Source organism: Nicotiana tabacum, chromosome 2 (genome assembly GCF_000715075.1).
Source record: "Nicotiana tabacum cultivar K326 chromosome 2, ASM71507v2, whole genome shotgun sequence".
NCBI classification, from domain to species: Eukaryota; Viridiplantae; Streptophyta; class Magnoliopsida; order Solanales; family Solanaceae; genus Nicotiana; species Nicotiana tabacum.
Genome location: NC_134081.1, coordinates 71,748,541 through 71,765,604, shown reverse-complemented (window position 1 = coordinate 71,765,604; position 17,064 = coordinate 71,748,541). Strand labels below are relative to the sequence as shown.

At 36.4% G+C, this 17,064-nt stretch overlaps 2 protein-coding genes across 2 annotated transcripts; one reads left to right on the top strand and one right to left on the bottom strand.

Moving 5' to 3' along the window:
- Window positions 1-1,375: 1,375 nt before the first annotated feature.
- LOC107786050 (peroxidase 43) lies at window positions 1,376-4,200 on the bottom strand. The gene is made up of 4 exons (XM_016607483.2): window positions 3,534-4,200; window positions 3,239-3,421; window positions 2,902-3,064; window positions 1,376-1,930 (listed from the first exon to the last, which is right to left on the bottom strand). Exons 1-4 carry the CDS (start codon window positions 3,729-3,731, stop codon window positions 1,512-1,514), a joined length of 963 nt encoding a protein of 320 aa, XP_016462969.1. The 5' UTR covers window positions 3,732-4,200; the 3' UTR covers window positions 1,376-1,511.
- A 4,348-nt stretch (window positions 4,201-8,548) lies between these two features.
- LOC142166898 (uncharacterized) lies at window positions 8,549-12,636 on the top strand. Its single transcript, XM_075226659.1, has 10 exons — window positions 8,549-8,701; window positions 9,163-9,710; window positions 9,859-9,955; window positions 10,311-10,753; window positions 10,853-11,036; window positions 11,359-11,503; window positions 11,597-11,827; window positions 11,945-12,042; window positions 12,169-12,360; window positions 12,544-12,636. Exons 1-10 carry the CDS (start codon window positions 8,549-8,551, stop codon window positions 12,634-12,636), a joined length of 2,184 nt encoding a protein of 727 aa, XP_075082760.1.
- The last annotated feature ends 4,428 nt before the right edge of the window (window positions 12,637-17,064 follow it).

Sequence of the window (17,064 nt, the reverse complement as noted above, 5' to 3'; positions counted from 1 at the left end):
AAATAAATTTATTATAAATTTGATACATCTACAACAACATATAATTAATTATATATTATACAACTTTCATACATTATTTATACACAGTTAAATACAACTACATCATACAACTTAAATACAATTTTCATACAAATTTTATACAATATGTTTTTTGTATATTTTGTATCTGATTTGTATATATTTTGTATGTGGTGTGTGTTTCTTCCTCTCTAAAGTTCCAATCAAAACTTACTCTCTTAATATAATTTTAATACATATCAACAACTTTATGTAAAAAGATAGTATTGATAACTTAAATACAAATTTTATACAATGATTCAGATATTATTCAACTATTTTTCAACTTTCATGCAACATTCAAATAAAATATATATATATATATATATATATATATATATATATATATATATATATATATATATATATATATATATAAAACTACAACAGAATACAATTTACATACAATTATAATACAAACTTTACTACAATTTCGTAAGTATATTGTATGTCATGTGTTTTTCTTCTTGTTCGTCGTCGAGTTTCAATCTGAAATTCAGCCAAAATCAAGTCTAATATTTACCAAATACCTTCAAAATTGAGATATAAACGCCAAACAATATTCTCAATTGTTTGCAACAACACCCAATCCAAACAAATAATGATTTTTGAAAACCCAAATTCGATTTCAAAGCTTTAAAATTTATTGAAGGTGGAGAGTCAAACACCTTTAAAATTTATTGATTGACAGTTTCAATTTGAACACCAATTGTGCAACATGAAAGAAAATTGCTAAGTTAAAACTCTATAGTAAACAATTGAAATCCATTGATGAATTCCATTAAAAATATATACAACACGAAATGATAAAAAGTAGGGAACATCAGAGGAAGAAAAATTGGGGAATGAACAGAGAATGAGAGATAGAGAGAGACAGAGAGAGAGCACAGGAGAGAGAGAGAGAGACAGAGGGAGAGAGCGCAGGAGAGAGAGAGAACAGGAATGAGAAATAACAGATTCCTTATTCAATTCCTAATTTAAAGGGATACTCATTTAAAACTAATTTGTATATAATTGATAAATTGTATATGGCCATGTAATTAAGTTAAAACTTAATTAGGGAGGGTAAGAAAGTTTCAAATATAGGAAGGTAAAAATCCCCTGAAAAAATATTGAATAAACATTTATAAACTAACTTGAAAGCAAAATAACTTGAAACGAAATTTAAAAAAAAAGGACAAAGAAGGAACTTACAATCAGAAGGGTTGAACCAAAATAAATCATGAAGGATGATGCATGTTTGTTTTGTAATTTGCAAATTGATTATTTTTTCTTCACCCAGTAGAAGGTGAAGAGAAATAATAAGAATTAGGGCCTACAATAAAACACTGGTTCATACTATTAGAAGTTCAGTATTATACAACATTTTTCGCTACACAAGTACATAATCTAGAGGTACAACTATATATATCTGGTATTTTGTTTTGCTGTATAAGTAATTACAACTGTATCAACTAAAAAGATGCACAAACACGTCTAATAGTTCCTTGAGAGCCAGTAAGTACACCAATTCTGCCCATTTTTACCATTGCATTGGCAAAATCAGCCTCAAATGATGTCCCCAATAAGGGGCTAAGAATCCCAAAGTAAGAATCCACAACTCTCCTTGTCGTCTCATCTCCATATAAATTTGCATCAGATTGTAACACAGCAAAGCCACTCCTAATATTCTGCAGAATTTGACTGTCGAATGCTTCGCCGCTGCCCCGATCGATCGCTAACCTGACGTTAACATTTCCGTTTTGCGGGCAAGTAGCCTTCAACTCGGGAAGAAAATTAGGGTTTATCGATGGATCGGAACCTCCATTGGGGGAGAAATTGTAGAGCCTTTTGGTCATGAAGAAACATGCAGTGGTACCAATTGTATGTGCAGCTGCACATATATATATACAATATCAAGTTTGTATAACTTTGAAAAGATACTGTGCGAAGATGTGATCTCTATTTTTGGTTATAAATAATCAAAATAATGTACTTCTAAGCATCTTAAACAGGGCTGTATGTGCAACTTCAAGTGTGTGGTCGTTTCACCAATTAATTCTTGATATAAACTTTTTGGTGATCATGGTCCATCAATTAAGTAATCACGTGACGTTTAATTAGTAGAACAGAAACTGAATCGAACATAAACAAAAAAAAATTCAGACGGAAAGTTAGTTACCACAAGCAAAACAAGTCATTTAATTTGAAAACCTTTCTGTTGGTCATAAGCAAATTAAGAAAAAGTTGCTATAGCAATATGGAAGTGATTTTTATCGACTTCATTAGCTAAGGGACAAAACATGACTCACGTCTTCACGTATTTAATGTTCTATATAAAGATTATAACAGAGACGTATGAAAGCATAATTAGCTCCAACAGGAAGAAGAATCTTAGAAAGCCAAAATAAATAGATATTCACTACGTTCCGTTTTACTTATCAAATGAGTATTTACTAAACATGATTGTTTCAAAGTACTTGTCGTTTATAAAGAATATCTTTTAATAATAAATTGAGATCAAAGAAAAAATAGGGGTAATTTAGTCAAATTATTCTTTTAATTAGAATTTTCTGCAAAAGGCAAAAGTGACAAATAAAAGAGAAGGGAGGGTCAGGGAATAAATAAAGAACCAAGGTCGAGCCTTTAACTTATCCTTCAGTTTCTACCTCCTTAAAAAATATATAGGGTAGTTCTTTGTACTGATGGTTTAATATATAATTACACAGTTACATTACTTATTAGATAATTATAGCTAGTAGATTTCGATAAGAATCAATTGGTAACCACAAAATATGAATGTATAGTGAATGGGGAAGGGGTAGAAAATGAAAATGGAGATAGTGAGTATATTATAAAACGTACCACTGAGGAGCACAAGGTCTTTCTCAGAGAGGCCTTTCTCCATAAACTTAGCTTTGAGTTGCTGAATGGAATCTTCAACATCTGGCATGTTTTCAGCCAAAGATAAGTCTGAAACCACCCCATCTCTTCTTCCTGTTTCCACATCATAGGAAGGGCCATTTGCCTGTGCATGTAAGTTTGAAACCATCCCATCTCTTCTTCCTGTTTCCACATCATATGAAGGCCCATTTGCCTGTCCATGCATGCAATTATTCATCATTATAATACACCTTAATTCAATAATTAATATAATGCACTTTTTTAAAAGAAAAAGAGAAAGAAGATGAATTAATAATACCAAGAGTATAGCATCCCTAGCAGCCAAAGCAACAATGTCAGCACAAGAAACAAGTCCAGGACAAACAGTTTCAACCTCTGCTTTTGCTTTCTCTATAACTTCAAATCCTCCAACACCCTGATGCCCAAATGCATGCCTTTCTGCTTTTTCTCCATTTTCTATTAGAATTGATCCATCACAGCCCTGGTGGTCGATCAACAAGAATAATAATTATATTATCACTAAAAAAGATTAATATATAAATAAGGATGTGGTAATGAATCAAAGAGAGTTTAATTAATTCTTTGAATTGGACCTGAACAAAGCAGTCATGGAAATGAAGTCTAAGCAAAACAGGAGCTATATTTTGGTTGGAGGCTGCAGCTTCACTGACAACACCACTAACGATGGATTCAACATTAGGGCATGTTTGGCCATAGAAACCAACTTGGAGTTTGCTTTGTGAAATTCCTATTAGATGAGTGAAAATTAGTATGGCATAAATTAGTGCCATTATATTGGTGGCCTAGATGGAGTCTGTTTAGGATATTTAATTTGAGTAAATTCTTGGAAAGATAACACAAGATTAAATAGAACTATTGAAGGTCAAAAAAGCAGACTCTGCTTCCCTTCTGTCTCAAGGTTTGATTCAAGTAAACTAAGGCAGAATAAGAGAAAGAGAAGAGGGAAGAGATAGAGTTTATATAGATGCAAGTTTGTTCATGTTACTGTATGCACATGAGATTTTTTTCTTTTTCTATTTTTGGTGGGGTGAAGACTAAAGAGTGACCCCAATTAGAAGTTTGATTCAAAAATGACCTTGTTATTATCAAACACCTTCATCTCAGAACAAAGCTCCAGCTACCATATTTTATTTATGTTGACCACATTTCAAAATTGCCACGTAAGTAAAACATGTGAAAAACAAAAGGAGAGAAAAAGTTCAAAATTAAGCAAAATCTTCACAAAAAAGAGAAGGGGCCAGACTGGAGGGGAGGTTTGTCTAGCTAGGACTGATTTAAGGTTGACAGCAAAGGAATAGATGGCAATGCTTCAACAACCAAGTTGCATTGGAGTATGTGGTTTCTGTTATCCTTTAATTTGATGATCATTTTGTAGTTTCATTTGTCAGTAAAGGGATTCACATGTTTATCCATTTGTTGTTTTGGTTTTTGGACCTTTTTGGTATCATTTGCTGTTTATGTTTATCAATTCTCCACTACAGTTATTAAATGTTTACTTCCCTTTTCTTCTGACACTCCTGCATTTGATCAACTTTATAAAGAGCTACGTGCTAGTAACCCTATTAAATGATGTGTGCATGTAACCTTTTTTTTATAATTTCATTGTCAGATTTTAGCTAGAGTCAACTTAGGATACGAATATCACAATATTTACTCTGGTTATTATCTATTTTAGGATTTTTTTTGTTGAATCATATCAATTTATCTTTCATTTTTAAAATTAATTTTATTAATCAGAACCATGTAAGTTAAATTTTAAGATGAAAATTTTAACTTTTGAAGTGAATGTGACCTTTTTCTATGTAGCCTCCCAAACCCATCTGGCACCAAGTATAGATCATGCATTTATTTCAACAAAAGAAAAAGATATTTTAGCAAAATTTATTTCTTAGAACTTCATTTTAATTATGGCGGTATTTGATATTAATGGTCATAAATATTGATGGAAAGGTTTAACAGCCGACTTGACCCCATCCAACTCATAGAGATATAGACATGTAATTAGATCTCTTTAGTTTTCCTTGTTTTCTCATTTGCGAAATATATACTATATAACAAAGAAACTTCTGAATGTAACAAAAGTTCTTTCTAATAGTAATTGTTCAATAAAAGGTAACAGCAATATGATTCTAGACAGAGTTAATACTCTAAAACTCTTCAAAACTATTACGCTTTTATCAGTTTTCTATTTAAATTATTTGGTGTGATGCGTTTAGTACAGGCTTCTAATTATTTAAAAAATATGTCATGTGACATTACATGTTGCTATTTAACTCAGCCTAAAACTCCCCATAAATTATTATTTTTTTGTCAGTTACCTATTTAAACTATCTGGTGTCCCCAAAACCTCCTTGAACTATATTTTCATACACGTTGGAATTTTAAAGGTATATCTGTCTAACTATATTAACTTATGGTTTGTACAAAAAATTTTATGTAGTTTACTAATGATGTTACTCTCAGATTACTAATTAATTCTAGGAGTTCTGGAAGAATAGTATCTAATGTAATGTGTTAATTTTAGGTTAAATTATGGTTGTACTCTATGCTAGACTCCAATTGAATAAGTCCTTATTTATATTCACTTTGCAACACAATAAAAAAATAAATGAAGGTATATAGTATTGCGTTTCTAAAAATAAAAATCTTATATTATATAAACAAGATTACATAAAATAAAATTATGTAAATAATAAACCAATTAGTCAGCAAATACATTCTCTAACTCTAGATTACACAAACAAGGTTCAAGAGAGTCAACTTTATTCTCTACAAGGTGTTGGATTTAATAAGAAATTTAAATGGTATTATTTCAACTATATGTGTAAGACATGAAAGAAGACTAAAACAAGAAAGAGAATTAATCCTTTCGGAGGAAACAAGAGAGGGAGAAAGTTTTTCAGAGGAAACCTATATGGAAAACTAAAGAAAAAAAATGAAAAATGAAGAAGAATGTGAAAATAAAGAAAAAATAAGGAAGAATGGTGAGAAGAAGAAGGTGGATATAAAGAAAATAAGGATAATATTCAAAAAGGAATTGAAAGAGAATTAGCCATTAGCCATTTTGATGGCTTTTTTGAATCGTCACGTGCTCTCAAGCAAGTTATTACACACGTTATGTCAGGTAAGCAACGAGAGGGTTTAATTATGAAAAGTAATATAGTTTTAGGGGGTTTTGGTACCATCGAATAATTTAAGTAGAAAACTAACAAAAACATGATAGTTTTTTTAGCGTATTAACTGATAAGTTATGTGCCTTTTTTATATTTTGATGATCTAACAAATTTCATATGAGAACCAGATAGGGAACCTGTTACACATCCTCAAAGTGCTCAAGAACAACAAGTCACATGTCTGGCACAAGTTCTAACATGTTCAGTCAAAAAATTAGCAAAGGGAACAAATGGCTATCAGTTCTTCCGGTGACAGTATAAGTCAACTTCCTACAGCTGTTAAAATCGCTGCACTATTTTTTTTGCACACGCAACAGTGCTGCGGTCACTTTATGGAGCATGTCTTCTACCAGATAATTGCATATATAAACCAATGACCTCACTTATATATTACCAACATGAGGCAAGGAAAAATACACACTTGCAGACCCTAAATCATTAAGTCTCTCTCAAATGTGTTACCTCCCTCATCGACTCAAAAGCTTGAAGAACAAAGCATCAACAAAACAAAGGACCAGATCCCAGCATTGAGTCTACTATATGTCCTTAGTATTATTGTATCTTTATTAGTGTTATTTACTTGTAATTCCTACTCAACTTAGTTAGAAGCATTCTGTAGGATATCATTTGTAAAACCATAAACCTTGTGTTTGTGTTTGGCTAGAGTTAGTCAAAGTGGTGAGCTTTGTAATAGAATTATTACAAAGAGGCTTGCAATAGAGTTATTGTAAGTAGGCGAGGGATTAAGAGGTTAATTCTTATAGTACAATAGGTTGTAATCTAAAGTTTTCTCGATTAGTGAAGTTGAAATCCTACGAGTGTAGGTCGTGGTTTTTAATCCCGTGAGCTGGGAGTTTTCCACATAAAATAATTATGTGTCATTTACTTACTTATGTGTGTGTGTGTTTTATGGGAACTGATAGAGAGTCAGGTACTCTATACAGTTTGGTGGACTCTAAGTTTGTATCAATTGGTATCAGATCAGATTCTTACTATAAGGCTAACACCTAGAAATGATCCACATGGCTGCTCCACCAAACTTTGAATAAGATCAATCAACCTACAGATCACCAAGATTCAATGGACAATACTACGGATGGTGGAAGACAAGGATGCATGATTTTATCATGGCTGAAGTTTCAGAGCTTTGGGATGTCATCTGTGATGAACCCTTCATCCCTATAAAGACCATTGGCAAGCCAGTAGTGACAGTTCCAAAGACAAGGAAGGAGTATAACGATGTCGACCGCAAAGCTATAGAGAAAAACTTTCGAGCAAAGAAGATCCTCGTCTGTGGTATTGGACAAGATGAGTATAACAGAATTTCTGCTTGCCAATCTGCCAAGGAGATCTGGGAGGCTCTCCAAACCGCACATGAAGGAACAACTCAAGTCAAGTAGTCAAAGATCGACATGTTCACTACTGAGTATGAACTCTTCAGGATGAAGGATGATGAGTACATTCAGGACATGCATACTCGATTCACCTCCATCGTCAATGAGCTCCACTCTCTAGGAGAGATCATTCAAGGGAACAAACTCGTCAGGAAAATACTCAGTGTATTACCTGGTTCCTGGGAAAGCAAAGTCAATGCCATCACAGAGGCAAAAGATCTGCAAAAACTGACCACTGACAAACTCATTGGAAATCTGAAGACCTATGAAATAAAGAAAAAGAAGGATCATGAAAGAAGAGAACCCAAAAAGGAAAAGAACCTGGTCCTCAAGGCAGACAACAATGATTCAAGTGGTGAGGATGCTGCCATGGCCGATTTGACAAGGTGTTTTCAGAAAATGGTTCGCAAAAATGAAGGCATTCTAAAAAAGGGTAGCTCCAGTAGATCAAAAGGCTATGACTTGTATCATAAATGCGGGAAGCCAGGTCATTTCATCAAAGATTGTCCTCTCCACGAGAAAGACTAGTACAAGCACAACACAAACAAAATAGCCAAGAGGAACCCAGTTCCTGACAGGAAATTCAATAGAAAAGATGTTGCTGACAATATTGTAAAACAAGCTCTTGCTGTATGGGGAGACTCCTCCAGTGAATCTAAGGGAGATGATGAACAAGGCGACACCTCTATGATGGAAGTTGAAAACAAAGTAGCTGAATATGACTCCATCTTTTCCCTGATGGCAAAATCTGACGAGGATGAAGATGATGATGACGATGAGGTAAACTTTCTAGACGTTCAAAGAAATTTGAAGTCTTATTCCTAAAAGAAGCTTGTATCCTTAGCTAATGTTCTGATTGAAGCTTATCATAATCTTATCAATGATAAAAATGTGTTAACTATGGAACTAGGAGAAGTAGAACATGAGAGAGATGATTTGATAGTCATAGCGGTTGATTTAAAAGAAACCATTCAAGATTTAAAGAAAGAAAAGGATGCTTTAACTAAAAAAATTGAAAACATGGAGCATGAGAGAGATGACTTGTTGGTAGTAGTTGTGGATCTAAAAGAAATAATAGAAGAATTAAAAAGAGAAAACAGTTCTGGAAACACTTTAAAAGGTAAGGAAGTGGCAAGTGAGGCACACCTTAAACTCGAAAATGAGCTCAAAATGGTGAAATTGAGTCTATGTGTTGAACTGGAAATAAAAAACTTCAGGAAGAACTAGGCAGGGTTAAAAATGACCTAGATAAATCTCTAAAGTGGACCTAATCCTCTGATACAATCATTTCCATGTATAAAAGTAACGGGGGGGACAGGCAGGGAATTAGGTTCCAAAAGGAAAAGGCTCCTTATAACCCACACAGCAAGTATGTTACTGTCCCTCACAACTAGCTTTGCACTCACTGTGGTAACAATGGGCACTTTAAAGAATCATGTAAAGCTAGATTTCAGTCCCAACAAAAAAATAACTTTTTGTTGAAAAAGTACCTACTGCTAAGGAACCTAGTCCCTCCAATAAAAACGTGTGATGCCTGCTTGGACAAGAAGAATTTTAATTTGCCCTTTTTCCTCGTTACAAGGGACCCAAACTTATTTCGGTTCCTAAGTCTAATATCTGATTTCCTTGTACAGGGAGCAGTGAAAGGAAGTAGCCAAAGATGGTATATAGATAGTGGTTGCTCTAAGCATATGACTGGAAGCACTGATGATTTCTTTTCACTTAAAGCCATGCAAGTTGGGAGTGTGTCCTTTGGCAATGGCAAAAAGGGATACATTCTGGAAGTTGGAAGAGTTGGGAAGACACTCACTCACTTAATTGAGAATATATACTATGTGAATGGCATAAAATACAGCCTACTAAGTGTCTCTCAACTCTGCAATAAAGGAAAAAAATTTGAATTCTTATCAAAGACTTGCACAGTCACCAATCTTGTGACTGGTGAAGTGGTTCTAATGGAAAAAAGATTCAAAAATATCTACGTTGCTGATTTTGAGTCTTCGAACAGTGGGGATATTACATGTTTGAGTGTTGTTAATGATGATGTTGAGTTGTGGCACAGAAGATTGGGATATGCAAGCTTCTCGTTGCTGAACAAACTGGTTAAGAAAGACCTGGTTCGTGGGCTGCCTAAGCCAAGGTTCAAGGATCACAAGGTGTGTAATGCATGTGTAAGAGGAAAGTAAGTCAGGTCCTCCTTAAAGCCAAAAAAGGAAGTAAGCACCTCGAGGCTACTTGATCTTCTTCATATGGATTTGTGTGGACCTATGAGGGTGCCCAGTAGAGGAGGAAAGAAGTATATTTTTGTCATAGTTGATGACTTACTCCAGATTCACGTGGACCTTGTTCCTCAGAACCAAGGATGAAACTTTTTCAGTCTTTGTTGCCTTTGTGAAGAAGATTCAAGTGAAGATGAGCCATAATGTTGTAAGCATAAGATCTGATCATGGCACCGAGTTCGACAATGCAAAGTTCGACGAATTTTGTGCTGAAAATGATATAAGTCATAAATTTTCAGCTCCCACAACACCCCCAACAAAATGGTGTTGTGGAGAGGAAAAATAGGACTCTTGAAGACATGGCAAGGACGATACTAATTGGCAGTGGCGTGCCAAAAATCTTCTGGGCAGAGGCGGTCAACACTGCTTGCTATTTGATAAATAGGTGCATGATCAGGCCCCTCTTAAGCAAGACCCCGTATGAATTGCTGAAGGGGAGGAAACCCAAGCTGACTCACCTGAGAACGTTTGGTTGCAAATGTTTTGTTCTTAATAATGGTAAGGAAACGCTGGAAAAATTTGATGCCAAAAGTGATGAAGGAATCTTTCTTAGATATTCCTCACAAAGCAAAGCATACAAGGTCTATAACAAAAAGACTCAATGTGTTGAAGAAAGCATATATGTAATCTTTGATGAATCACGCCACTTATGTGGGAAAGATTCATATGATAAGAATGATCAAGATGGAGAGCAGTCAAAGGTTCCTGGAGAAGTTATTGATATGGAAAATGGAAAGGCTGATCTGATAAGTCAAGTCAAGGAATCTAACAAAGAAGATGCAGCAGAACCTCCGGCTGATACAGAGGAACCTAGTTCCTCTATTACAACAACTGAAGCAGAAAATAGAGTTGATGATGTCGTGCAAGGAACTCCTAATGCTGAGCGGAGAAATGGCACTTACTCTTCCGTTGATGCTAACGATGGATCCCATTCAAAGGAACCTGGGTTTTCTCATAATGAGATTCAAGTGTCCAACTGGAAGCACAAAAGTTCAAATCCTCTCCAAAATGTGATCACTCCTCTTGATTCAGGATTTCAAACCAGATCAAAGACAAGAAGCATGTTTGCCTTCTCAACCTTCCTTTCTCAAATTGAGCCCAAACATATCAAGGAAGCATTCAAAATGCTGACTGAATTACTGATATGCAAAATGAACTCCATCAATCTGAGAGGAACAGTGTATGGCGTATGGTTCCTCGACCTTCAGATAGAACGTTATAGGAACCAGGTAGGTGTTCAGAAATAAGCTTGATGAGTTTGGGAATACAACAAGGAACAAGGCTAGGTTAGTAGTTCAAGGCTATAATCAAGAAGAAGTTATTGACTATAATGAGACTTTTGCTCCTGTTGCACGAATGGAAGCCATCAAAAATTCTCATTGCCTTTGCATTCATATGGAATTCAAATTGTTCCAAATGGATGTCAAGAGTGCATTTCTGAATGGGTATTTAAAGGAAGAAGTCTTTGTCAAACAACCACCTGGTTTTGAATGTCATAAGCATCCTGAACATGTATTCAATCTTGACAAGGCACTATACGGTTTAAAGTAGGCCCCTCGTGCATGGTATGAAAAGTTGTCCAGGCTCCTTCTGGAAAATGGCTTTACAAGAGGGAAAATTGACAACACTCTCTTTTTGAAGAAACGAGGGAGGAACCTGCTGATTGTGCAAGTTTTTGTTGATGACATCATTTTTGGTAAAACAAATGACTCCTTATGTGAGGAGTTTGCCAAGCTTATGGGAAGAGAGTTTGAAATGAGCATGATGGGGTAACTGAACTTTTTCTTAGGTCTGCAAGTTAAGCAAACATCTAAGGGAACGATGATAAGTCAGCAGAAATACATTAAAGAGCTTCTGAAGAGATTTGATATGGAAAGTTCAAAAATTATTGATACTCCTATTACCACTGCCACTCGTCTGGGCATGGATGAACATGGTTCTCCTATGAACAAAACCATGTATAGAGGCATCATTAGTTCACTCATGTATCTCACAGCTAGCATACCTGATATAGTGTTCAGTGTGGGATTATGTGTTAGATTCCAATAAAGTCCAAAGGAATCTCATCTGAAAGCTTCCAAGAGGATTCTAAGGTATCTCAAAGGAACACATGACATGGTCCTCTACTATCCTTCAGGAGACAATTTCGACTTAATTGGATATGCTGATGCTGATGCTGATGCCGATGTTGATTATGCTGGTTACTTAGTTGATAGAAAGAGCACATCTGGCATGGCACATTTTCTGGGGTCATGCTTGATTTCATGGGGTACAAAGAAATAAAACTCCGTGGCTCTTTCTACTGCAGAATCTGAATATGTGGCAGTTGCCTCCTGTTGTGCTCAACTGTTGTGAATCAAGCAACAACTGGAGGATTTTGGTGTGTTTTCTGATTTTGTGCCATTACTGTGCGACAACACAAGTGCTCTCAACATGGAAAAGAACCTGGTCCAGCATAAGAGGACAAAGCGCATTGATGTGCGACATTATTTTCTCAAGGATAATGTTGAAAAGGGTGTCATCTGCATGAAGTTTTGCAAAATAGAGGACCAGGTAGCTGATATCTTCACCAAAGCATTGAGCAGAGAGCACTTTGAAAAGAATCGACTGGCGTTGGGGCTGATAAAATCAAACTGAGCACCAGGTCCCTCAATGATTGGCTATAAAAGAATGAACAGGTAAAACTGCTAAAAAGTATTTTCTAGCAATTTCTAACTCATTTCTATACTGTTACAGGTAAACACGCATGGCAGCTATAGAGTAAACAAGCAGCTAATAACATTGCATTTTGGTAAAAGGATGAGGCTCACATTTACAAAACTCAGTTAGGGAACCTAGTTCCCTTGACTCGGGTTAGTAGTTCCTTTTATACTCATGCACATTTTAAACGGCTATAAAAGTGCCACGTCATTAAATGTTTCCACTCTCTCTCTCTCTCTCTCTCTCTCTCTCTCTCTCTCTCTCTCTCTCTCTCTCATCCTTTTAAAACACAAACGTCACACCCGCTACAAATCGACTCATCTGCCCAATCCATTGCATCCTTTTGTAACCGGTCCCTCACCCCCTCTAAATAACCCCAAAAGACGTCCTTTTCACAACTATCCACATCAAAGCCATCAAACTTTCTTTTTTCTCTCAAAAACCATCTCTTTCTCGTGTCCCTACTTCCAAAAATTCACTATGTCTTCCCAGAATCCAGAGGTTTCAAATGTTACTAGTGTCACTCTCGTTGTGTCTTCGTCTTACAAAGCATTGGAACGTGAGCCTATGTCACAACCGTCACCTAGTCAAGACCCCAACTCGGAACAAAAATCACCCATTGTTTCTTCTTCAACCCCATCGAGTTTTGGTTCTCATCGCAGTCATAAAAATCAAACCCCCAAAAGATTTATCGCTACAACCTCTCCCTCTTCTTTGCCAGAAAAAATCACAGACGACGAAATGTTGGACGGAAAAGAGGGACCAGAGGTCTCAATTCAGCAAGTTTGGGAAGTCTCTGCAGCCCAACAAGATATTGCTGGTTGTGCTAAGCATCAGAAGAGCCTGCTTCAACGTTTGATCTGAATGTTGCATCTCCGACAGTTAATGCTCCTCCTACATCTTCTGATTCTACATTGTTGGGTATGAGTGAGAGAGAAGCTATAGAGAATATGCTACTTATTGCTGCCGATGGAGAGTTGGTTGGGGAGTATGAGTGTGGTGATATGACCGTTGGGTCTTAGAGGGAAGGTGAAGGAAATGGAGTTGGAGGTGGGGAACTGGTGCCTCTTGAAAACACGGTGCAAGCCAGTACTACAGGAAAAACAACAGAGGGACTTGCTCCTCAAAAGAGCCTCTGGTCAGTACTAACCCTGCTCCTTCCCCTCACTTTGATGCAGTGCCATTGGATTTTGTTATTCCTGAAATGAGGAAGATTATGATGATTTGACTGTGCCAAGTTTCATCGCTGCTAGAAGTGGTAGGAGTTCCCAAAGAGCCCATTCTTAAAAGACCCACTACTAGGCAGCAGAAGAAAGAAGCTTTTGAGAGTGCTCTGAAGAAGAACAAGGAGGAAAAGAAAAGAATGAGGCTAGTGAAAGGGGGAAAGCTAGTGAATGAGGAGGATGTGCCTCCGGCAAATATTGTGAATGTTGACAATAAAGGGGTGAATAAGGAACATACTTCCTTAATTCGTAAATCCTCGAAGATATGACTACAAAGCCCAAGAGAGGATCGTTTGTGAAAGATGTGGAGTTTGATAAAGATAATAGTGTTAAAGGAGAGGAGTCTGGTGAGAAAAGTAAGTCTGAAAAAAAGGAGAAAATTGTGAAGAAGTCTTTGAAGAGGAAGACAAGTGACAAAGAGGAACTTGGTTCCTCTAAAAAAGCCAAAGTGGATGTGTCTGAAGTTGAGATAAGAGACAACCTTAAGAAGCAAAAGGTGTATGGGGCAGAGCATTTGACGCTGAAATTCTTGAAATGTCAAGCATGAGACAGTTGTTTGCAATCTGCGAGTTTCAGAAGTGGACTCATTTGTTTACCATTCAGAGTCCCAAGGTTTATGAAGAGGAGGTTCGCAGTTTCTACGTAGATCTGTTTACTGTGGAAGACGACAACATCTACTTGAAGGTTAATTGAATAGATTTTGTGATGGACGAGGTTGTTCTAGGAAGTATTTTGGGTGTGCCCACTGAAAGGCTATCATCTGTTGAAGGGACCTATTCCCCTGACTTTAGAAAGGTCATTCTAAAAGCTCAGGTTGTTGAGCAAGGAGAACGGGTGTACAAGAAGGCCCTCCTTCCAGAGTATCAACTTATGTTTAAAATGGTGAATAATGTCCTACTTCCATGCGCAGAAAGGCGTTCCATTACTTCAAAAGCAGACATGTTCCTCATGGAAGCTCTTGATGCATACACCACCATCAATATGCCTGGTATCATGATTGAACATATGAAAAAGGTGGAGATTTCAAGGACGAGAACCATGGTTTGCCTTATGGGTTCTTGCTCACTCGCGTGTTTGAATTCTTCAAAGTCCCTTTGGGAAGAGCAGCAGTCGGAACTCGAAAGCAAACTTTCTCGAAGTCAACCTTGGAGGAGTTTGAGTGTATTGACAAGAAGGGCGGTGTTGGCAGCAATTTTATCATTTCTCAGTTAATTGATGCTTAGAATGCTGCTAACTAGGAAATAAGGAGGCTGAAGGCCAGGAATGCCATTCTTGAGAGGCAGCTCAGTCAAGCCAAGGAGAAACCTGGTTCTAGCAGTGCACAGGGCGCAGAGGTTGCCCGCTTGACTACTGAAAATGCAGACCTGAGGAAACAGGCCGAGGACCTGAAAGAGCAGTTGATAAACGAGCAACGGTCTGCAAATGCTCGAGTGGACATTCTTCTCAAAGCCTTTACCTCCTCATCCTTCCCTCCCTCTTCCGAGTTCCGCTTAAACAGTTCCCTTCTTAGTGTCTAGTTTGAATGATTTGTGTCTTAACCTAGTGTCCTTTTTTGGCTTGTTGTTGTTATGACTGGTACTTTAAGTTGTTTTTATATTGATTTTTTGTAACAATGGTGCTACTACCTATGTTTTCTTCTCTTATAAATTAATGAGCATCTCAGTCTTTTGCTATGTATGTTACACTCTTGCGCTCTGTTGTTAGCCATGTTATATGCACACATGTAGAATGAGTTAACCTTGCTGGACTTCTTTTTGCATTTACTTACGTATAATCTTTTTATAATATCAAAAGGGGGAAGAAAATTATAAGGGGGGACAAAAAGGAACAGGTTCTCAGGCTCTGAAGGGGAATAAAGTTAGTCTGCAGGTAAAATTGTATAGAGATCTGGTTCTCACAGGGGAACTTCAATCATAAATTTTTCATTATCAAAAAGGGAAAAATTGATAAGTTATGTGCCTTTTATATTTTGATGATTTAACAAACTTCATATGAGAACCAGATAGGGAACCTGTTACACATCCTCAAAGTACTCAAGAACAACAAGTCACATGTATGGTACAAGTTCCAACATGTTCAGTCAAAGAAACGGCAGAGGGAACAGATGGCTATTAGTTCCTCCGGTGATAGTACAAGTCAACTCCCTATAGCTGTTAAAGTCGTTGCACTGTTTCTCTGCACACGCAACAGTGCAGCAGTCACTTTATGGAGCATGCCCTGTACCGGATAATTGCATACATCATCCCAATGACCTCACTTATATATTACCAACATGAGGTAAGGGAAAACACACACACTTGCAAATCCTGATTCATTAAGTCTTTCTCAAGTGTGATGCCACCCTCATCGACTCAAAAGCTTGAAGAACAAAGCATCAACAAAACAAAGGACCAGATCCCAGCACTGAGTCTACTATATGTCCTTAGTATTGTTGTATCTTTGTTAATGTTATTTACTTGTAATTCCTACTCAGTTTAGTTAGAAGCATTCTGTAGGATATCATTTATAAAACCATAAACCTTGTGTTTCTGTTTGGCTAGAGTTAGTCAAAGTGGTGAGCTTTGTAATAGAGTTATTACAAAGAGGCTTGCAATAGAGTTATTGCAAGTAGGCGAGGGATTAAGAGGTTAATTCCTAGATTTTGTAATCTAAAGTTTGTTCGGTTAGTGAAGTTGAAATCCTACGAGTGTAGGTCGTGATTTTTAATCCCGTGAGCTGAGAGTTTTCCACGTAAAATATTGTTATATCATTTACTTACTGTTGTGTGTGTTCTGTGGAAACTGATAGAGAACCAGGTTCTCTGTACAGTTTGGTGGACTCTAAGTTTTCATAGTAAACTCTTCTAGATATCTTCGGACATTACTCCATTGCGTTCGACGAAGTGTCCGTTTGAAGAAACTTTTGAATAATAGCAATTGCAAAATAGACAGTTCAATGTCTAGAATAAAATCGAAGGTTAATAACATACTAATTAACCTTTCAACGAAACACATATTTATCAAAAATGAATATCCAGTGTTGTATATTTTTTTTAAAAAAAACCCGATTCCTGATCGGACACATATACAGTAGCAGGATCAATTGTTAAAAATTAGCCCATCACCAGATCACCTGCTTCTTTCTTTGAAAAGGTAAAAATAAATGGTGGTCAACTCTAAACATTACATTGTAGAAGGCATTGATCCAGAGATAGAGTTGAAGTGATCCTCTCTCGATACCATATACTAATAGAAATTCCTAGTTTCTCATTTCTCTCAAAAACTTCAAAAATATTGGTTGAAGTGTGTAAATATTACTTACTAAACATTTCGGGTCATTCTTACAAAGTATTGAA